General features: G+C 35.7%; 1 protein-coding gene across 10 annotated transcripts in view; it reads left to right on the forward strand.

Moving 5' to 3' along the window:
- Positions 1 to 24635, forward strand: part of NFIB (nuclear factor I B) — a 242020-nt gene that overhangs the window by 183428 nt on the left and 33957 nt on the right. For all 10 annotated transcript variants that reach the window (XM_041760894.1, XM_041760893.1, XM_041760895.1 and 7 more), the window contains exons 7-8: positions 16345 to 16479; positions 20664 to 20848. In XM_041760894.1, coding sequence (XP_041616828.1) covers positions 16345 to 16479; positions 20664 to 20848 — 320 coding nt within the window. The remainder of the gene's footprint in view (positions 1 to 16344; positions 16480 to 20663; positions 20849 to 24635) is intronic.

The following is a 24635-nucleotide window of genomic DNA, read 5'->3' on the forward strand; positions in this document are numbered from 1 at the left end:
GGTCTTGTTTTTTTCTTCTAATTCCAGTTACTTTTGTGGGACTAAATTTTGTATGTTAATGCCTAGGAATTTAACAGACTGACAAATGGTGTGCTTGGACCTTCAAAACAATGCTTTATCGCGTTGGTGGTATAGTGGTGAGCATAGCTGCCTTCCAAAACAATGCTTTATCAATATCACTCTGCCACTGCCATTCTAATACTGCTGATTCATCTAGGCCTGCATCTAAGGCTCCTGAAACACTATTTAATAGACATTTATGATACAGTAAATATATTTATAATATACAGCTGGGCTTTCTAAATGGAAAATTTAACAGCTTCTCAGTCTGATGAGTATTTAAGCAACTTATAATCTTAGTTTTATAAAATGTAAATTCTAAAAGATTTTGTATGCAGTAAAATTTTATTAATTACTACACATTTTGGATTTGAGATAATTGGATTCAGTTAAAATTTATCAAATGCCTATTATTTGCCAGGAAGTTTTCTAGGTATTGGGCACATAAATATGAATAAATTAAATTTCCAGCTCCTGACCTGCTGAGCAGAAAAAGAATTTTTTACTATTTATGAAGAAAGGTTATTCACAGAGAATAAATCATGTAAACCGGACTAGGAGGGGACTCTCTCCATGCCTAAGAACTAGCTTACTTTTAAGCAGTATGAGAAGTAAATCTTTTTACAAAAATCAGTGCATTGGTACTTGAGTACAAACTAGCACTACTTAGTGGTATATTGGTATGTAATTACAATTTTAAGGGTAGTTTAAAAATGCATACTGGACTCTCAAATAGGCAATATTTAGGCATCATATTCTGGTTGCTATGAGTACTAGGAAATAACACTAATTTTTTAAAAAAAATTTACAGTTCTGTCACATAAATAACTCTTTGAGTTAGTCTTTTGAAATTTTAATAGATTTCTGAGCCCTAGAGATTTCTTTCTAATAATTTTTCAAACATTCTCATTAGTAATCTAGTTTTAAATGTTGTGCTAAATGTCAGTTTGTACTTCATACAGTTCTATGAGGATATAGTATTAAATATCTAATGAATTAAACCAAAATTCTCCAGGGAACATGGGCTGGACAATAATAATACCAGCCTAGCATCATGAATTCAACCGGGCACAGGAAATACAGTGATAGAACCAGAATCAGAGACCAGCATTTCTTAGTGTGAGCTTAAGGGATGTTAATAGACACACCGGATACAAGAGCATTCAACTGGGTTTGGAAAATTCTATTTTAACAAAAATATAAACTTTTAAAACTCATGATTGAATTTGTATAATGTTTAATATAACTGCTGGGTGCTATCAACGTGACTATCCATGAGTGGATATTGACTGTGTTTAAGTTTTTGACTTTAAGATATTTCTTTTTTCCATTCTAGAATCTATAGGAAGGAAAATCCCTAGGTTCCAATTTGGAAAATGGTACTCTAGCCCAAACTACAATCCAACAAATGATATAATCTGAAGATGTCTGTAGAAATATGGGAGCCTTTTACAAATAGTTGAATAACTACTGTCTGGGAGTCATTAACATTAAATGAAGTCCTAGAAAATGGCAAGGCAAATGCTTAGTAATCTTCCTGGAAGAATTTTTAAGCTCCCTTTGGGAACCAGAGAGAACACCAACAATTCCTTACATTCTTATGATTTGTATCACAGGGATTAAATGTCAGATGTTCAAATATCAAATTTTGAGCCAGACAAAATCAGAGATACAAGTGCTTTTGATGAATAAATGTGAAGAAATGGTTTGGATTTAATGTTCAAGCACAATTTTTAAATTTGGGTTTTATGTTGTTTGTTTAGCTTATTATTGAAACTATCAAAAGTGAACAATGTATATAGTTCTGCCAAACTTTCCATGACCCTCTCTATGTATCATGATGCCATTAGAGAGCAAACCCCAGGGATGCCTTTGTTATGGAGTATTTCATTTTCTCTAGCTACACTGCTGTAGTTGAAAAATCCCAACATAAGCATCTTTCAAACAGAAAGGAAAACAATAAATTATTGGTGAAAACTTTTGTCAGAATCCCTCACACTGCCTACTAATTAACAGAAGCTTGTGCTCCTTTCACGTGTTTTAACCAGGAAGAGCATTTTGGATGGGGCAAAGCTGGGTACATGTTAGAAGGACCAATACTACTTAGTAGGGGAAAGCTATATTCATATTTCTCTGCTCTGGAGACTTAATGATTTGAAAGTGTAGCATTTTGCAGAAAAACCACAATGGATAATTAGTTTGAAAAAAGTAACAGCTTGTTATTTAATGCTGCGTCTCTAGATTGATAGAACACAGCCTAAAATAGGAAAGTGGAAAACCCATGGGAGACAGTGTACTTCAGTATAATAGCGTGCCATGCAAAGTTTCTTGGAGTGGTAAAATATTTTATTTCAAATTCTTTTCCACGTTAATGTCATGTTTATTTTGAAGTAGTTTAGAAAGCCAGTTTCTTTTGAGTTACTCTATTACAAATATTGTATATAGTAAGAGATTGATTTTTCAGAGATGGAACAGATTATTAGAACCTTTAGCAAGATGTGGTTCCAGCTCCTTAATTTTATACAGCTAAACAATCTAAGGATCAGTGAGGGGCTGTCTTGTCCAGAGTGTCCAGATAATGAATAGCAGAGCTGAGGTCTTCTTTTTTAAAGGCTAACGTTTTTCCCTGTTACCCTGCAACCCATCTAGAGAATAAATATGTAACTTACCTTACTAAATATGTAACTTACCTAAATATAGGGAGAAACAGAGAAATAGGAAAATTTGAATACTGCTTAACATGGCTTGGCAGATGGACAGTTTTCCTGTGGAGTTTCATGAGACTGTTAGAGCTTGTGGAACTAAAATGGGAGAGTAATTTATGAGCTTTCGGGGTTCTGGAGGAATTGTCAAAACAAAATTTTGAGACAGTAAAATATATATATGCTTTTAAAAAACAACTCTTAATATTAGTATCATGATTAAACGTTTTTGAACTAAAAAAAATTGAAACTATGAGTGCTTGTGGTAGAGAACTGTGGAGAAGAGCTTTGGATTGAATGTTTAAGCATACTGTTTTAAAAGCTTTTTTGTAATGGAAAATGTGAAAGCAGAGAGCATTGTAAAGTGAACTTCCATGTGCCCAGCTTTAAACTGTTATCAACATTTTGCCGATCTTATTGCATTTGCTATCTCTCAGTTTTTTGGAGTTTTCTTCAAAGTATATACCAGACATTATGTCATTTTACTTATTATAAATACCTCTAAGTATTTCTAATAGATAGTGACTCTTATTTTTAACACAATTCCAATACTATTATCAATGTAATAAATATAACAGTAATTCCTTAATACTACCTAATATATACTTCATGTCCAAATTCCTCAGAATATGTTATAGGTAGTTTTATTTAAATGAGGATCCAAAATTGTCCATTTACCATATTTGTATTTTCAGCCTTTTTTAACCTATAATACTTACATTAACTATTTTTAAAAATATTTTATTTATGTTTGTTTATTTATTTATTTATTTATTTATTCATGAGAGACACACATAAAGAGGCAGAGATATAGGCAGAAGGAGAAGCAGGCTCCCCACGGGGAACCTGATGTGGGACTCAATCCCAGGACCCTGGGATCATGACCTGAGCTAAAGGCAGACGCTCAACCATTGAGCCACTCAGATGCTCCTCTTTATTAACTATTTTTATACTAACTCCTTTTTCTGTGTTATTTATTTGTTGAAGGAACTACAGAAATTTAAAATTTTTGTTCAATAAATACATATAAATGAAGAAAACCAGATTCCCCTGCCATTTGTGGCTGCCGTTTATTGAGCACTTACTACCCTGAGGGCTGGGCGAAGACTTTATATATATTTTGCTTTTCAACCCTATTAAAAGTGAAGCCATTTTACAGTTCATTAAACTAATCATTACAGTGATTAAGAAATTTGACATAAATCACAGAGATGATAAGTAGCAGAGGTAGAATGGGCACCCTTGTTCATTTAGCTGTAGAGCCCTACTCCACACACTGCCTTCCAAACAAGTTTTTGGGATGTGTTGCAAACTAGTTACAAAACCTCTATTATGTTTTTTTTTTTCTCTCACAAATGAAACTTAAATACAGGTAAATGCACATAATATCAGAAGGGTTCATGGACTCCAGGGATTCATGAGTGCAATCCTTGGACTGGACTCATGTGAAGAATCTCATTTCCATTTAATACTAAGATGTTGTTAATAAATAATCCTAAAGCCTTGGGGTGTCTGGCTGGCTCAGTTGATAAAGCACATGACTGTTGATCTGGAGTCATGAGTTCAATCCCCATGCTGGGCCTAGAGATTATGTGTACTTAAAAAAAAAAAGTAGGGCAGCCCTGTTGGCTCAGCAGTTTAGCGCCACCTTCAGCCCAGGGCGTGATCCTGGAGACCCGGGATCGAGTCCCACATCGGGTTCCCTGCATGGAGCCTGCTTCTCCCTCTGCCTGTGTCTCTGCCTCTCTCTCTCTCTCTCTCTCTCTCTCTCTCTGTGTGTGTGTGTGTGTGTGTGTGTGAGTCTCACATGAATAAATAAATAAAATCTTTAAAAATAAGAATAAAAAAGTATAAAAATAAAATAAATAAATAATCCTAAAGTCTAGACTATCATACGTGTACACACACACACATACATGTACATATATTAGTTCTGTTTCAATTTTTTGCCTCATGCTTAGAGCACTATAATAGTGATCAGGAAACTCCCAAGTACTAGTGTGGACTTAGACAAATCACTTAATTATTTTTCCATAATAGTGATCAGGAAACTCCCAAGTACTAGTGTGGCCTTAGACAAATCACTTAATTTCAGTAAATGTTGAGTTTTCTCATCTGTAAAATAATAGAATTGAATACTAAGGTCCCTTCGTGTCCAACATTCTAGATTTTGAATTAATTGGAATAAAATAATTTTTAGATCTTCAGTACTTGAGTCTTTAAGCTTTCGTTAACATGGATCATTTTGAAAATTTAGAAAGTTTTCCGATTCCTAAATTTTTTAAAAAGTGTTTATTTTAAATACTCTCCTTGAATAAAGCAATAATTGGGCTGTTTATATGCTTGGAGGCACCATATGTTTTGCCTTATAGCTGAGGAATGTGCAGCTCTTACAAATACATGTCCTGTCCTGCGCCATCCTGGTACAACAAATGATTGATAGAGATTGAGTTATTATAACAGAACCTTGTTATGGGATCAGTGTCTCCTACTTTGAAAATAAATGACTCAGCCAGACGGCAACATTTATTTTCTCTAAATGACTAGGGATGTAGCAATAGGAGACCATTATCCTGTGACAATATTCTGTTTCATTGACATTATCTCACAAATGTAATTGGTCCATTACTAAATAGAGGTTTTGTTACTGATCAATTTCACGTGATTTCTAAAACCATTAGGATAATAAATATGCCATCATAGTAATTTCATTGACAGAATGTTCTTTTTTTCTTCATTTACATTTGTTAGAGGAAAAATATAGATTTAGGTTGAACTTAAACACTACAATTTATACTGGTTTTGACTACTTTTCCATTAAGAGAAATAGAATATTGTGCAGAGTAATCATATTTGCATTGAGCTGCTGAACTAACGACCTTAACATTTTCATGATTTTTTTTTCTCTACCACACTAAACCACATCAAATCATAATTGTTCCTAAGCAATTAGTTTACTACCTCAATTTAATGATTTTATTTGAAATAAGTTCCAGATCATTTCTAGGACTTTCCTGTAAATCCACTAAAGTAACACATCAGTTAAATCAACCCTAACCATTACCAGCAAGGATAATAACAGCATTAGTAACAACAGAAACCTTGAGATGTCTTGTAGCATAAATGTTTCTAAATGCATGGCTTTTCCCCAAATGTTCTCCTCTGAAATCTCATCTGTAATCTTGTTAAATTAGAACTCTTCCAGTATCTTTCTGACTTTTACAGTTAAGGTTACGGTATTGATTTTATTTTATAGTCCATGGCTCTCAGATGCTTAACACTAATAAGCCTCTATAGCCAAGAGGTTTTCCCCAGAGGCATGGTGAATAGCAGCTATTTACCTATGCCAATACTTAATAAGGGACTAAAATATACTCCAAATCCTGCATAATTGTGTGGTGTTTTTCTCCTTTCAAATGAGGTTTTCTGACATTACTCAAGACACTTTGTCATTGTCTGTCTGTTAAAATGAAATTGCCTAATGGACAAAAGCATTTTGAAGTATTTTTAAAAAGCAGTTTTCATTTTTCATTATTTATTCTTTTAGCACTGTTCTTCTTTATTTAAAGGGTTTTTTTTTCTTTTTCTTTTTTTAATGTCTCAGGAAGGTGTTTGTGAGCTTCAAAGGGGTTTAAGCTTTAACTTTGTATTGGGTGTAGGTGTAGCCTGGAGACTTTTTTTTAATAGAGATGTGATAAATGGAGACTTGTAGTAGCATGCAGCTTACCGTATTTGGATTGAAATATACAATAGAGAGAGGCTTAAACTATCACAAATGTTTTAAATTGCTGGAGAATACAGTAATATGCACAAGTGTAGTTAAGATTAAATAACTCAGTGATTAAAGTAAGAATTTTCATTTATTTAACATGAAGGCTACCATATTTTCTCCTTTAAAAAAAGAACTGATTTCATTTAAAAAGATTGAAAAATTTAATTGAAGATGCTATCTTATCTCTTCTTAACGTAGCTTGCCGTTTTCCAGAGTTATTTTTGAGTGTGATAAATGTAAATATATATATATATATATATATATATATATATATATATGGAGATACTTTCTTAACATGGCAGCTAATTATTTTTTTGAATCATCTGGCATCATCATGAAACTACTGTAGTGGGATTAAGTCCATATGTCTTGTCATAACATTCAGAGCTTTTTGTTAACTTGGAGTGTGTGGGAAAGGCTTATTCACATTTGCCACACAATCATAAAATTTTACATCTAGAAGAGTCTTTAGAAACAGATATTCAGATATTCTCTTTCTTCACTTGTATTCTCAAAAATACATTGTTTTGCCTTTAGCCAACTAAACTGTAAATGTTAAAGGTAAGCATTTCGTTGTATATTTTTGCAACATCCAATACCTTAGACGACCAATGAGTTATTTCCTTACTTTAAAAAGGAAATAACTAGAGGTGCCTGGGTGGCTCAGTCAGTTGAGCATCTCCCTTTGACCCAGGTCTTGATCCTGGGATCAAGCCCCAAGTCAGGCTCCCTGCTCAGTGAGGATTTTGCTTCTCCCTCTCCTTCTGCTCCATCCCCACTGGTGCTCCTTCTCTCTCTCAAATATACAAATAAAAATCTTTTTTAAAAAGAAGGGAAATAACTAGTAACATAACAAGATCCAATATTGTCTACCCATTTGTAATGCTCTGTGGAATCACAGGCAGTATTTTTCCCCAAAAATATATTTTTTACCTTTATTTTTTTATTATAATAAAAATCACTTGTGGTTGTTTTAGAAAAAACAACTGTCAAGTATAAAAAGAAAATAAAACTCACCTATAATCCTATCACATAGATTTTTATAATATAACTATATTTTACCATGTCATTCAATTTCTACTTTATGATGACTGCATAATATGCCACCCCTAGTAGTATAGGCATACTACGAATTTTTTTTAAAGATTTTATTTATTTATTCATGAGAGACACAGAGAGAGAGAGAGGCAGAGACACAGGCAGACGGAGAAGCAGGCTCCATGCAGGGAGCCCTATGTGGGACTCGATCCCGGGTCTCCAGGATCACACCTTAGGCCTAAGGCAGGTGCTAAACCACTGAGCCACACAGGGATCCTCCACATTTTTAAATGTCTACTTTGTTTATTGACGTGTAAGTAGTTTGCAAGTCTTTATATTATAAAGACACAGTGATCATCACCGTATAGAGATCTTTGTGCTTAAATCTGATTATTGTGTTCTTGTATAGTTCTAGTTACTGTTTCCAAACATAGCATAGTCCCTGGCACCATGTCACCAAGTAGATAGTTGATGAAATTTTGTTAAAGGAATAAATATACGGTTACTGTAGAATTACCGAGTTAAATATTGTACATTTCTAAGGCTTTTGAAAGATATTGGTATAGAATCTAGGAAGGTCTTATGAATTTACGTTCTCGCTAGTGGTGCCTGAGTGGTTTAATTCCACTGTCGTATCCATAGCATTTAAACGTAGCACATGGCTCTAGAAGCAATATTTATATATTTATTTATTTATTTATTTATTTATTTATTTATTCATCTATCTATCTATCTATCTATCCATCCATCTATCTATTTTTAAGTAATGCAGCCCAGTGCAGGACTTGAACTCATGACCCTGAGATCATGACCTGAGCTGAGCTCAAGAATAAGTCACTTAACCGAATGAGACACTCAGACACCACGCCGTAAGCAATTTTTAAACATGTCCTATGAATATTTTTAAAGAACAATGTCTCCATGGCTTTTTTACTTTACCCATACACCTCTTTTTCATCATTTATATTTAATTGAAACCATTGTGCATCGCATCACGTTCTCCTGTGAGCCACGTTAGCTCCATTTTTTCTTGGGGGGTGGGGTGGGCAGAAGAGGGAAATAGAGACACAGTACCTACCTCAGTGGTTGTGTCTTTCATGGCAAAGGTATAGCCAACAGGCTCTGCTGCAGGACACACTCCCTCAGGGCACTTCCCAGCCATCACTCCTTTATCTATGGGTAGAACTTGGTAAGGCACAGATCCCCTTGGTTCCCCACAGGAAAACAATTGAAATAAATACATCAGAGCTTAGGGCTGGAATGTCCTAGGCTTGATAATTGCAGTATTTTACATAACGTTTATATGGTTATAAATAACCTTTAAACTTCCTTCTCCTACTCCTGATTTACCCCCAGGCCAGAACAGAGGAAGAGAATCCTTGGTTTCTGTGAGCACTCAGTTGGCAGAGTTGTGTTCCTTGCCTTCTCTTTGTCTTCTGGGCACCGAGCCCAAGCTGTTTCCTTCTTTCAGGACTGACTCTGGATTTATGGCCTGACATAAAAGTATCAGATTTCTAGCTCCTGAACTCGTCCCACACCCTAGATGTGGTGGCCTCTCATTTATTACAAACCAACATTACTATTTTATGCAGATTGTTGTTTCTCATGTTGTCTTCCAGCTGCCACCGCGGTACATTAATGGACAGCAGAGATTCCCGTTGAGCTGAAGTTCATTTTCCACTCTCCGTGTTTTGTGTTGCTTGACAGAGGTTCAGCAGAGTGAGGGATGTGTTGACCACCCTTGCCTTATCCCACCGTGAATGCGGTCTCCCGCTCTGAGATTTCCTATGTCCAGGGTTTTTGTAAATTTCTAAAACTAGGGAAAAAAAATACATGAAAGTCAAAAAAAAATAAGGAAGCCTAGAAAGCTATGAGAGGTATTGCCTTGGCAAGAGTTGTCAGTATAACATAATCTTGTCAAATCTGAGTCACGGAACTATCAAAACCAAGTTGTTCCACTTATGCACTTTCCTTGTTTGGTTTCTGTCACACTCATCCCAAAGGGTCAGGGGTAACAGAGGCCTCCCTATTGCGGTTTTCATTGCACCTTGAGTTTTCTTCTGAAAAAAACAAAACAAAAAACGGGCAGCTCAGATGGTGTTAAGCATATGCCTTCAGCTCAGGTTATGATCCCATGGTTCTGGGATGGAACCCCACATTGGGCTCCCTGCTCAGTGGAGAGTGAGCTTCTCCCTCTGCCCCTCCTCCCTGCTCATGCTCGCTCTCTCTCAAATAAATACAATCTTTAAAAAAAAAAATCCTGTAACATCTGTTCAGCAGCTTGATAATATAAAAAATAAAGAAGGCATTTTTAACAATGATGGTAGCTCCTTAAGCAATTCATAATAAAACATACCTTAACTTAAATACTGGAAACCAAGAGAAGCCAGCAAATGATGACTTGAACCTAGAGGGTTCATTTGGACTTGTTTCCAAGCATGGTGCATAAATAAGAAAGACAACTTAGGAATATGGAAAAGGATTGCACTGTTAAAATATTTTGAGACTGTTTCTTTGTTAACTAGATAGAACTATGTTTTTCCAAATTATAGGAATGACACAGTTAATATATTTTAATGTTATATCATGCTGAAATTAATAGCATCTAGAACACTTCTTTGCTCTTACATAATTGATTTGAAATAGTTGTAAACTGTAAGGGTCATTATAGGGAAGAAGAATAGATTTTTTTTTTTTTAAGAAAATGATGTGTTTTTTATGTAGGTGATAGAAATTCAATTTGTAAACTTAATCTATCCAAGCATATTGGAAAAGTTAACATATTGCTCTACTATATGTAAAAAAGGAGCAGGTGTCCCAGACAGACAGGTGTTAAGGTGGCTGTTTGAGCTTGCCCTAGATCACTAGTTGACTTCAGTGAAGTTCTACTAACAGGTGGCTAACTGATTGGAGTGCCATGTGACATTTATCCCGGGAGCAACTTGGATGACAGGCTGCTACAGACTGAGGAAGGGGTCTTTGCTTTGATGAAGAAATTGCCAAAACTCATGTCTCATTAGTGTTTCCTAAGGTTCTTTGGAAGTGAACAACAGTTTAATTAAGGGCTGACGTAAACACGTTTCTGCACACTTTCCCTGCAGCATTTTATCACATTAGAATTGATCAAAATTGTTGCCTTGGGCTGACTTGAACAGATATACATCTGGAGCGCCATTTGTGCAAGCTGCTGATGAGTCGAGTGCATACGCTGTGTTTCACAGCAACACTCTTCCTTTGTAGATGAAATTACCTTGTTGGGAGATGAGTTGATCTAACTCTTTATTTGCTTAAGCCTTTATCTCTTTGAAGTGATGCTGTGAAATGAATGACACATCAGGGCTTAGGATGTATGTATGTCCCAGTGCCAAAAAAAATTATACTTTGGCTAGTAAAAATCATGGGATGACTTGATTTGCAAAATACTTATTTAAAGCTATGTTTAAATCTAAATGAACCAACTTATATGGGTGGAACTTTTTCCTACCTAGTAATCTTTTATGATGTATTTGACTTCACAATTGGTTGCTAAAGCCATAGCTAATTGTCCAATTATAAATCCAAACATGGGTATAGACACTGAAGAATATCACCATCAATGTGAATCTTCCTTTTTTTAAAATTAGCTTTGTTGATTTCTGTCATTAAGTAGAAGCTTCTGTATAATCTGATATCACAGTTGCAATTAGTGAATTTTTGTATTTGTATTTGTATTATCTGTCCTTTCTGCTGAACTATAAGAATTGCCAAGTGAGGGAGCAGGTGGTTATTTAACATCTTGAACTTGAGGCCTTGTCCTAGCTTCTGACACTTATTAGAAACTGAGTGACTAATTTTTTTTTCTCTTTTTGCCTTACATACAGTTATTTCTCATTTGATGAGATCTGCTCATGCAACCATGCATTTTACGATATATGGACTGGTTATTTTACTTACTTATGTACTAGTTACCAGTCCACCATACAGCTTCTTACGTATGCACGCGATTCTAGGATAAACTGCCTAGATGCAGCATCTGCTCTACCTCTTCTACTGTCTTTCAGTGCTAGATTTTTAAAAAAATTCTCTCCCTGAGCATGTTCTTCCAGCCTCCGTATGTCTTTTGACCCTCAAGTCAAGCATACACACACACACACACACACACACACACACAAAGGATAAAACAAGTACAAAATAATCATAATAATCATAATCATCATAATAATCATAATCATCATAATAAATCCTTCAGATAATATCAGACACAAACAGAAGATCATCAAGGAAATCTATACCTCCACAGTCCCAGGAGTTGTTGCTTGGAGAGAAAATAAATCAAGGTAGTTCAATGGATAAAATAATGTTATATCGCTGGAATAAGAGGGGAGAAAAACATCATTCTCTAGCCCAAGGGAATGTCATCAGAGGAGAAAGACAGAGTTAAAAGTACATTCCTCCTGGTTTCCTCCTCCAGGAGGCCATAAGTAAATGAGTTTAGCTAAAATTTAAGCAAAATGGAATGGTAAGGAAAAACTTACAGAAAAATGTGATACCATCATAGATCTTAAATTGAGGAAGATATTGTCGGAAGGAGATGATTTCAACTACTGGTTTTGCAATGAACTATGAGGAGGAAGCCTTGGAAGGAGACTGGACAGGCAGTTTTTCATTTAACCAGGTACTAGTGAAAAGGGCATAGTAGAAGCTGCAAGAAACAGAACAAAAAATATACTTTTGGAAAGCATTTTCCTCCTGAGATCAGTTCATTTATAAATTGTTACTTTCCAAATCAAATTAGGTGTCTTTGTCTGACAGCAAGCCCTCATTGGCCTTTGCTTCTTATGGACCACCAGCAATTCCTGCCTCCTTCCCACCACAAGAAACACCACATAATCCTTTTCTTATCATCTTGCTTCTCTCGCCAACTTCTTTATTTCATGTATTATTCAACGTATGCATTATTATGTATGTATTATTATTCAACTTTTTATATATTTATATATTATTCAGCTTTATTATTATTCAACTTATTTTCAACTCAATCTTTTTATGTATTATTCTTCTGGCTTGAGGGACAATACACTGTGAAAAGCATGACATTTGTTTTTCTCCAGGAAAGGTCACTTAAAACCATCTCTCCTATATATTCATTCCTCAAACATTTTTTTTTTATTTTTGTAGCCTAGACATGCATTAAAAATAGAAGCAGTATCATTTTTCAGTTTGGCATGAGGTCTACTAGACTGCAGACATTCAAAATAAAATTAAAATCAAAACAAGTTTGATTTATGATTAAAATGTAATAGCTAGAAACTCTACCCTTACTTCTCCCAGATAATTGAGATTTTATTTTTATTCTTTCTCTATTGCAATGAGTTTTTTTCCTGTGGCCATGGTGGGTAGCGGGTCATTTTGTGTCCCCCGAACACTTAGCATATGCGTTGCACAAGCAGGGTACCAGTGTATCTTTATTGATTAATGGGTTCAAAGATAATTTCATCTAGTGGGAAGACAGTGGTGATTAAGCTCACTTTCCATATTATCATTCTTTATCTTTTTAAAAGAAGTAGTGTCAGTATAAACAGTGGACCTTCTCATTCTTACTTTTACTTTTATAAGTTCACTTGATTGTTTGAGGAGAAGACAATTTGTGGTCCCTTTTACAACTTGAAGAGTGAATTTTAATTTGCCCCATTGGCCTCTGTAATTCCTTTGTGTGTTCTGAACATGAAGGTACCATTATTATTCAGTACATACCTAAAGAGAACCTGAACAATAAATCGACTTGTAATAATTACCCAGGAAAGCCAAGTGTATTATTTTGAGTAAGAAAATGCAAAGGCTTCATTTCCCAAAAATTACGTAATCACCCATCTTCTTGAACTTCTGACAAATGCCCTTGATTTACGTGCTCTTTACAGAAAATGACTCAGGTGAATTCAGCTACGTTTAATGAAAATTTGGAAACAGTACAGTACAGTACAGTACTTGCAATAGCCTTGATTGAGCATCCCCAGAAATGACAGAACTATAATAATATTCATTCTGTTGCCCAAGCTCTGGCATATTTCATTATTTTTCAGTAATGTATAGTAAAGGCTCTATTGCTTACATCTGGAGTCTTCTCTTTTTTTCAAAGATTATTTATTTGAGAGAAAGAGTGAGAGTGAGAGTGTGCAAGTGAGGGGAGAGGGTGAGAATCTCTAAGCAGACTCCCTGATGAGTGTGGAGCCCAGTGAGGGACTTGATCTTATGACCCTGAGATCATGACCTGAGCCCAAACCATGAGTAGGTTGCTTAACCAGCTGAGCCACTCAGGTGGCGCTAGATGTGGAGTCTTTAGAAACTTATTACAGTGGTTAATTTTATTTGAGATCTATATTTAACCACAGGTAAAGCATGAGAGTGTCAATAGATTTATTTTTCAAATAGTTAATTTCAAATTAAAAATTTGGCATAGAAACTTATTACATTATCTGCAAAGTGAGGGATGAAATAAAGGTTCTTTCCTCTCCCGAAGACATATATGTCTGTGATTAGCTTCTAGCAGGCCAAAACTTCTATTTGTAGCATTACCTTTTAAAATCATGTAGCTTTTAAGTGAAATTAAGTATTTTTTTTTTTTGGCATATTTAAGGGACCTTAGCCGAAAGGAACTTTGTTTTGTATGTTTTTAAATAGTCTCAACATTTTTCCTCTTTCCTTTCTGTAGCAGCATTAATTGCCATGGTTTCATTAGCAATTTCTTTTCTTCTTTTCTTTTTCTTTTTGGGAAAGATATAAGGGAATGGCTCACCAACGCATCGAAGTTCTGATAGGTTAGTGAGAAAGCCAGTTAATCACAAATTATAGCTACAAATACACCTGTCATTTTTTGTACACTGTGATATCTACTGTTTTAACAGTTACAATTCCATTCTTTAAGTGCCAGTGTACTGAAAATACATATTTAATTTCATTGGATGCTTTTACCAGTGCTTATGTGATTTTTCAAATGGCAGATCATAATGATCACCAGTTTCTTACATTAATAGCACCATAAAATTTTTTTAAATAGCACTGTGAGGTTTTTTCTCTTGTTAAAAAAGTTAAAAAAGGGGATTCCTGGGTGGCGCAGCGGTTTAGCGCCTGCCTTTGGCCCAGGGCTCGATCCTGGAGACCCGGGATCGAATCCCACATCGGGTTCCCGGTGCATGGAGCCTGCTTCTCCCTTTGCCTATGTCTCTGCCTCTCTCTCTCTCTCTCTTTCTCTGTGACTATCATAAAAAAAAAAAGTTAAAAAATGAACATTATGTATGTATATGCATGTATATATATTTAATATGCTAAGGTTTTAGGTTTTTTAAAATAAAAAGTTTTTTCTCTTAGAGCTACAAATTGCAACATTTTATAAGTGAAATTATGTGCTGTCTGCAGTTTGCTTCAAAGTGAGACAGGAGGGAGTGTAGATGGCATAAAGGTGAAATAAGATTGGCTATGAATTAATAATTGTGGTAAAAAAAATAATTGTGGTAGTGCTATCTACCATAGCAATTTTCACACTGTTTTATAATTACCTTCTAACTTGTATGTATGCCCTCCCTCCCTAGTTTTTAAGTTTTGTAGAGGCTGAAACTTAATCTAATCTAGTTAACCATTGTGTCTCCAGCAACTGGTGCAGTGTCTGGCATAAATTAAGCCTTCAGTAAATATTTATGGAGGGAGTATATTAATAAATCTGTCATCTTAAGGGGTCCCTGTGATTGCTGTCTCCATTTGCCTAATCCATCCTCCATGTAGTTTCGGGAAGGATAGCTTTAAACTGTTAATGTGTGATCATATTTTGCTCATCAGTAGCACTTCCCCATCAAGGCAAGCATTCGGATATCTATACACAAAGTCCATGGCCCCTTATTGTGTGGGTCCTGCCAGCTATGCCATACACTACTTGTACTACTTGCTGATGTTATTGCCTCCCTTCCTCCGAACATTTCCTCTGTCTGGGAGTGTCATCCTCATCCACATTTTAAACATGGTGCCACTGAGGCATCTTCCTTAACCTGGGAAGGCTAAAGTGGTCACCGTCCTTATGCAGTGAGGCTGGAGATGTAGCAGCAAACACAACACCTTAGCTCTCAACACACTTCCTCCCTCTCAGCGGTTGACAGCCATTTTCTTCTTATCATTCTCCTCTTCACTGACAGTGAGTATCCCTACAGCAGTTACTTTGTATTTTTCATAACATCTTCCCTTTACCTGGCAGATAGAGGAGGCCAATAAATATTTGCAGAATGAGCAAATTAAGGAATGTACTTTTTGTTAAACAAGTAATGAGTTTTCCACAGAAGATGTTAAATCAATGATAGACTTACCAGCATACCCAAAGGTTGTTTTTCACATTTGCACCAGGTTTTCTTCTGTTTTTTTTCCACAGTGTAGTCAGCAGGTCAAAAGACAAACCCTGGAATCGTATAAATCTAAGAATGAAATGCTGAGGTAAAAAAGACCTTAATGTGAACCAAGGCGCCAAGGGAAACATGATACTTAGCTTTTCAAAAGTTCAAGATTTATTTAGTAGGAGAAATAATTCCGATGATAATTTTAATAAAGCCTTGGGTTAACTTCAGTGGAGATTGTTTCTGACAGATATTTCAAATCTCCAACATTACTAGGCATTTGACCCTCCATACATATTTTGTAGAGAGCCGAAGTACAGAAATAATGAAATGTTAGAAAATGAGATCTCTTCTTATATTAACATGAACTTTATAGCTAAAGGAGGTCATAACGTTTGGGTTTTTCCATCTTCCTTTTCAGATATGTCTTCTCCGACTACTATGAAGAAGCCTGAAAAGCCACTGTTCAGCTCTACATCGCCACAAGATTCTTCCCCAAGATTGAGCACTTTCCCCCAGCACCATCATCCCGGAATACCTGGAGTTGCACACAGCGGTGAGGAGTTTCAAGCATAGAGGAGAAGCTTATCTCTTGTTTTCAGAGCTCACTCTCAAGGATAATTACAGCTGGGTGGCCATATTTTCTCAACCAAAAGAGGGAGGGTCATGATCCAATCAAATATTGTTTTCTTATCAATATGAGAAAAGATTTCCAAAGCATTCAATTGAATAACATTCATGAATGTATTTTTAATTGCCATTATTGGAAATATTACAATCACGAGAAATTAGAAGATGGAATTTCAAATATGTTGCTAAGTTTGGAGTATTTCCAGAGGCATTAAGATATACAGGCACTATTTCCACAGATGTTATTTTCTATGCAAAAATCAATATTTAATTACTTATTTAGGAGTGAAATTGATCAGAAAAATAAAAGAGGTTCTTTGGCATTTTTTATGTGCACAAATAAGTTTTATCTGTGAGCTAGTACACTTGATACTATGTCTAATAATTTATGTAGGAAAAAGAATACAGTATTTCACATTTATACTTTAAAGAACAACTAAACTAAATCCTCTTTCAAAAATTAAAAGTGAGATGCCTGGGTGGCTCAGCAGTTGAGCATCTGCCTTCAGCTCAGGACATGATCCTGGGATCCCGGGATCGAGTCCTGCATCAGGCTCCTTGCAGTGAGCCTGCTTCTCCCTCTACCTGTGTCTCTGCCTCTCTCTCTGTCTCTCATAAATAAATTGATAAAATCTTTTTAAAAAATTAAAAGTGAGATATAATTAATAAGCAATACTTTATACTTTCTACCTGTTATTCTTGAGCCCTAGAAAGGAGTATACTGAATTTTTGGTGGATAAAGTTGTTTTTTGTTTTTTTATGATTTATTTATTCATGAGAGACAGAGAGAGAGGTAGAGACATAGGCAGAGGGAGAAGCAGGCTCCCTGTGGGGAGCACGATCCGGGACTCAATCCTAGGACTACTGGACCATGACCTGAGCTGAAGGCAGACGCTCAACCACTGAGCCACCCAGGCGCCCCCAGAAGTTTTGTATATAAATATGTTTGTACCGATACTCTTACTGCTTTAAATTAATAATAGGTAGGCATTTCTTATTCTTCAAACAAATTGAATCTGGTTTTTAAACCTTTATTCAAAGGATATAACTTCAGTTATAAAAAAATTCTTAGCTTTGGTCTCTAAGTGTATGTTATACTAAAAAAAAAAAAATGCATGGCCCTTATTGCTACTACCAAGAAAATTATTTAATTAAGAAAATAATATATAAATAAAATGTGTTATAAAATTCTTACATTTATATTGTTTGTACTGCTAAGTTACGTCAAAAAATCTGTAATTATTTCACAGATCTGTAATGTTGACTATTTTAGCAAAATTAACTTAGCAGTCAAATCATTAATTTATTATGACAAAATATTCATATCTCTGACATTTGGAAAAAATTAAATAGTACACTTTTATAGAATAAACCATGAGAAACCTAGATAAGCCTTCCACCTTGGTTCTTCACCAGATATTTACTCAGTATGTAATGTATTAGGGCCTATGGTAGGCATGGCACCTTGGTCATGAGAGACAGTTTCTGTCTGTAAAGAGCTAATGTGACAGCATGGAGACAAGAGTACCGCATCATCTAGGCATGAAATCTGAACAGGAGCAGACACTTGGAAAAGGAATAGATGCCTGGAAGAGATGTGTTCTTAAAATTTAAAGAGTGAATTTGCCACAAGAAAGAAGAAGAAGCCAAGAGGAAGGTTGTTCCAGACAAAGTGAACAGCCTGTATTTGTGTCAGAGAGGTCACTGGGACAAGGAACTGCCATATATTCTAGGGATCCACAAATATCTCAGTGTGGCCTGGAAAGAGAGTGGCCAGATATAAAGCCCAAGAAGTGAGCCAGGGAGGGTTTCCTACAGCACTTGAGGACTGTACAAACCTGTGAAGTTGTTGGGCTTTCATTCTGGTAGGGATGCCATGTGGTATCCCTACCAAGTGGTAGGGAGCCATGGAAAGATTTTTAGCAACAAAGTTACATCCTTGAGATGCTATTTTACAAAATTCATTCATATAAGACGATAAAGGCTGTTTTGGAAGGAGTGAGACTAAGGGAAAGACAATGAAGAAGGCTTTGCAATAATGAAGGCAGGAAATACACATACATACATGTATGCATGTATGAGTTCTTTCATGAACAAGGGTAACGTTTTCTGCCTTGTATTTTGCTTCTCCTTTTTCTGATGACTAGAATGAATTTTATTGATACAAGGTAGCCATTTTTACTTTCAGTTGAAATATTACATTCTTCTTAGCTTATATCAGGCCAGCTACAGCTTCTGTGAGCACAGTACAAGGGAGCCTAGAGCCTGAGGCCTGATTTGATATGTGTCAGTTCCATTGAACAAAGATGTCTCCAAAACTACTGGTGCCACCTTGATCTCAAAGCCCAGGGGGCCCAAGATGGAACTGCATATGTATCTTTCAAGGGTTTGTGCACAGATGCGGGTGAAGACCATGGTCAAGGGCTTGTGCACAGATGCAGGTGAAGACCATGGTTAAATTGAGCTGAGATTAAGTGCACTTCAACACCAAGTAAAAAAAGATTTAACTTGGGTGTTTGCATTTCCTTAAATTATACTTCCAGATGTATGTTCTTCTTCAACAGAGTAGTATGTCAAAAAGGAGTTTCGTTTAAAGAAATATTTAATTGTTCTCTGAAATGCGTCCCTTTGTTGGAGGATTTGTGTACTTCAGTGTGGAAAGATTACATGAGGCACTTCTTTAAATTGTACTTTCTGGTGCCTTACCCCTGGAGGGTCTCAGCCAGTAGGTCTGTGGTTAGGCCTTGGAATCTGCATTGTAACAACAATCCAGAGGATTCCGAGTGGCCCGGACATTCAGGAAGAAACTTGTGACCATAAAATTGAATTTATGATTCTTTGCTGATATACATTCTTAATTTCTCATATTTTCTGAAGAAAGCTTTCTTTGGAGAAGATAAATAATATCTCTTTAAAAGCATATATATATGTTATATATGTTATATATATATATATGTACATAATTACGAAGTTGGAGATAAGTTAGTCCAGATGATTTTCATTAATATGTTATGGAAAGAATTTATTTTGCATATTGTTTGCTAAGTTGTCTCATAAAACACTAAACATTTATCATATGTAATTTCCTATGATTTGGATCAAAATATTAAATGGAAATAGACATTTAATCTTCACTTCTACATATACTCTTTGGTACTCTTAAATTGTACTTAGTGTGGTTATTTTCCTCAACATTATAGAGATAATGATCGTGCAATTATATTCTTTCCCCATTTTTCAAACTTAAGAATTATATTTCAAAAACTAAACAATAAATTATGGTCATACTGATGTTGAAAAATTACAATACAATTAAACATTGTCTACATCGCATATGTTTTATATATAATTTCCCTTTGTGATTTATTGGTAAGTTAATATGCCTATATGAAAGTTTAAATTCACATTTCTGTGGGTTTTATTCTTGATCTTATCTTAACAACATCTTTTAAGCTACATGTAATAAAAGTTAGAGTAGAAGAAAAATAGTTACAGAATAGAGCTCTTTTGGTTTTGAAAGGAACATTTTCATTAGGAAAAAGAGTTCCCAGGCGCTGTGTTCAAATGTTCATGAGCATTTATACAAAGATCAGGTAATTATTCAGCACATTATTGTTTACTAGTTATTGGCTTCCCTTTTAACCAACCACCCGCTAGGATGTATAGGGAAAATATTTATTTAAAATTGGACTATGCTTCTGTTTTGAATTTCGGCAGAGCATCTGTGGGTGCTCCTGCCCTTTAATTAATGTGCAAGTTGGTCTGCACTTAAGACACAAAGACTTTCTGATCAAAGATTGTATTCTGATGGGAAATAACTCTGCTTAAAGAAATGTTTTATGAAATATTGGCTTAACCTATAAAAGAGAAACTTCCTTTGTCTCAGCATTCATGGATCTAGAAAACCAGATCATTAATTCCCCAGAGTGGGGTTAGGTCTGTGTGTTCTCACTGCCAGCGTGGACAATAGAGTGCTGCGGGAAAATGGGGGCAGGTCACAGGGAAGCAGTGAGGAGCTGTCAGGGTGACAGCCTCATGTGGCTCTAGGGGGCGGGACGGAGCAGTGGGCTCCACACCTGATGTCATTCTCCCCTTTTCTGTCCTGTGCAGTCATCTCGACTCGAACTCCACCTCCACCCTCACCGCTGCCATTTCCAACACAAGCTATTCTTCCTCCAGCCCCGTCGAGCTACTTTTCTCATCCAACAATCAGATATCCTCCCCACCTGAATCCTCAGGATACTCTGAAGAACTATGTACCTTCTTATGACCCATCCAGTCCGCAAACCAGCCAGGTAAAAATGAGAGAGAAAATAAGATTAGAGCCTAAGGGAGATGGAACAGGTCTGACTCTAGAACACGAAGCTCATTCAGACAGTATGTCTGGCAAAACCTCAAGCTTTTGAAATCCATCTTCAGGAAGTTTCTTGGTGACTCAATAAGTTTTTATTTAAAGGTAGCTGAATGACAGGTAGGAAATGTATTGCCCCAAAGGGGCGCATTTGTGAGGGTGTCTGTTTTGATGCTTTTAAATTTTTATTGATTGAAAAGAAAGTCTATGCAGAAAGTACATTGACAAAAAAGCTCTGAGCTGGAGTTCACACCTCTGAAATACCTGGTTTAACATAGGAGCAAGGTATGCGCTAAAATAAACACACACAAAAGAACTTACAGTTGTATTTTTAGACCAACTAGTAAGTATTAAAATAAGCTTTGGTAATGTAAACATTTTCAGTGTTTGATGACTACTTGACTATTCTTTGCACAGACATGACTACATTTAATAATGAGTGACATTACCAGAAGTGTCTTTCTTTTTTTCTTTCTTTCTCTCTCTCTTTTTAAACATTGTGTAGTGGTTTTAGGGACTTTTATTGTGTAAATATAGTGACTCATGTACCTTTCTCACTCCTTTAACATGTGGCTTCTTCTATGGAGAGGTCACTTCATAGGGATTCATATAAGAGGAAAATCGTTGTCATATAGATAGTCTTTGTGCCAAAGCTGGCACAAATTATAATATCCAGAATCTGTAATGTAGTTCTGATCTTAAGGTCTGGTATTTGGCATTGCTGCTTCAGCTTCAAGATTCCTGTCCACTCCTTATCATACCTTTAAATGCTCTGAGAGATTGTCATAAACATTGTCATTAATGCTGTTCAGTTACTAAAATGCCAGTGAATAGTATGTACATATTAGTTTAGAATTAACAAGGAAAAGATCTAAAAAAATCATATTTGGTGATAATTGTTAAAATGAAGCAAAATAGTCTTTTTTGAATGTTTTATTTTGAATAACAACATAGCCAGCACCATTTGGGTTACTTAAAAAGTTACCTGTACTTTTAGTTCTATTGACTAATAATACTAAACTAAATACACCATTCTTGAGTTGTGAATTGTAGTTTAACCATTTATATTTTAGAAGAAAATGTCCAAATGGTATAGCCTTTTAATGACTATAATAAGAACTACTAAGTAAAACAGTGGGATCTTAATGTATCAGTTTAGAAACAAAATTTGCTGTCAGATCGTGGATTCAGGAGTCTCAGTTCCATAGAGCATTTTGCTAGACTCAGCTGGGAACAGTGCACACAAGGTCTGATTTTAATTTGTGTAGAATTTCCATGAATAACAAAGTCTAATTAAGACATCCATTAAAAGTCCTTAACGTTAATTCAGTGTGGAAAATCTTAGAGTTCCATTGGATTTTTTTTTTTAACTGATGTCTTAATTAGGCACTGTTAGGGGAAAAATTATGCAAATTAAAATCAGGCCCTTAGTGTTACGCATTTCTTTAATTATTCAGTGCTTGTTTTAGGTATATTTCCATTTCTTTATAAGTTAAGAGGGCATATTAGGTGATAATCTGCCTATATTGTTCTGTTTTTCTCCCTATTTTTAAGGTAAAGATCCAGCTTCTAAGAGAAGCATCTTACTTTCATCTCAATTAAAAAAAAAAATCCCCTCTCAGGATTTTGTATAATAGGAGCGATGTACTATATAGGGTAATCTTTTCCTAATGCCATTCAACTTCATCTTCAGATAAAATGTCTTTCTTTTCATATCTTTGGTATGAAAGTTCATCTAACAGCCTTAAAAGAGAAGCTTTTATAGTAGAGCTTCATCTGTTTGAATCAGTAGAAGATCCAAAAGGAATAACTCTCCCCATTCTTCTGACCCTGAATTCCAGATAAGTTGCCTGTATTGGCTTGGGACCTCTTTGTCAGTTTTAGTCTTTCTAAATGAGAGAAATGTCTGTTGGCTCATGTTGATTCCATTCCAATGTCTATTGGAGACTTGCAGAGCTTGCAGAATGGATGAGGTAATAGATTCTGTGGCAGCATTTTCTTGACATTATTGCCGTTCTTCTTCTATCCCGTGTTCTCAGGTAGGTCCTATTGAACCATTTTGGTGAACACAGTATACCGAATGTACCACCAATGATATAATGAGATCTTTCTTGAGGAAGATATGTAAAACAGTCTTTTACAATGTTCAGATAACCAGAAGCTGATGGCCTGCTTTAGAAAAAACTACTTTTTCCCCTTGAAAGGAAATGCGTCCTTCTAGTAAACCACAGAATTGTTTTTTTTTTTTTTTAAATTTTTATTTATTTATGATAGTCACAGAGAGAGAGAGAGAGGCAGAGACACAGGCAGAGGGAGAAGCAGGCTCCATGCACCGGGAGCCCGATGTGGGATTCGATCCCGGGTCTCCAGGATCGCGCCCTGGGCCAAAGGCAGGCGCTAAACCGCTGCGCCACCCAGGGATCCCTACAGAATTGTTTTTATGGGCACATCATATATGCTTTGATTTTTAACTCCAACTCAAAACCAATTAATTTGCATTTCAGAAGAGGACTCTTGATACTTACCTTTTAGCTTTAAAAATGGGGGAAAAAATAAGCAGTTGTTCACCTGTAGTCCACTATTCCTTCCCAGATATCCTCCAGCCCTGAATCGATTTTGATTGTTAAGTCTAGCAACTGAGATGCCTCATCCTCCCCACAGCAATTCGGAGATTAATTGCATTGCTGGTGCACCAATTAGAGTGAGACAGTCATGCTATTCAGTGGATTATTTTAAATAAAATTAGTTTAAAGATATAACTCTCTCATAGGTTTCCGTAGGGGGAAACTCTGGTCAATTTTCCTGACATAAAGTTAAATACTTCAAATTACTCATGATGAATAGTCAGTATATTCAAGAAGTCCATTTTCTTTATAGAATAAATAATATGGCCTCTGAGGAACCCAACCAAAGTTTAGTTCATGTCTGTAAGTTACAGTATTTAAGTGTTATTAGCTGTTCATATTTTTGTCTAAAGAAATATCTCCTGGTAATTTATGTGCAGGTATTTAGATAAATATGCTGCTTCATTGCATTCTTTGCCTTTAACAGTGCTGATTATAAAGGCTAAATATTTGTGGGGAATACTCTTGTGGTAAATTGTTATGTACACCAAACAGTGGAGAATTTCAACATGAGTGTAATCAAGAATAGCACTCTCTGTCTAGAAAAATACATTCCAGTTTTTTTTTTTTTTTCAAACTGTGTACCCTTAGGATTTTGTCTCTTACCACAGATACTATTTTCATACCCGGGTCTAAAACTCAGATATTAATATCTTTTCTGTCATTGCCCAGGGGATTTTCTCAGTTGATTCCCATAAATGTCAACAATAATGTTTTGTGTAACTCTCCATGCCCAGCAGTGGAGGACTAACTTAAGGAACAAAGTATATTTGATTGCCCTCTGCTTTACTTCAGCACATTTTAATTGACTTTGGAAATCTTTTATTTGTAGCTGTAAGGTCAGACCTAGCCCATCATTGTATATCATTGTGTGGGTGTGAAATTTTAAATGCTTTAAATATCATTCTATCTGCTCCTATTAGTAAAGCATCAAAAGTTAAGTGGAAATCCTAGAATCTAAACTGCTTGATGTGTGTGTCCAGGTGTCCCTGTGTGTCACGGAGAGCTAGAGTTTCTGAACGCAGAGGATGAGCCTTGACCGTAAATGATGGAAACTATTGAGTTTAATGGGTTTGATCTCCTGGATATCCTGTCATCTTTGTGTGT

Source organism: Vulpes lagopus, chromosome 7, assembly GCF_018345385.1.
Source record: "Vulpes lagopus strain Blue_001 chromosome 7, ASM1834538v1, whole genome shotgun sequence".
In the NCBI taxonomy this organism is placed as follows: domain Eukaryota; kingdom Metazoa; phylum Chordata; class Mammalia; order Carnivora; family Canidae; genus Vulpes; species Vulpes lagopus.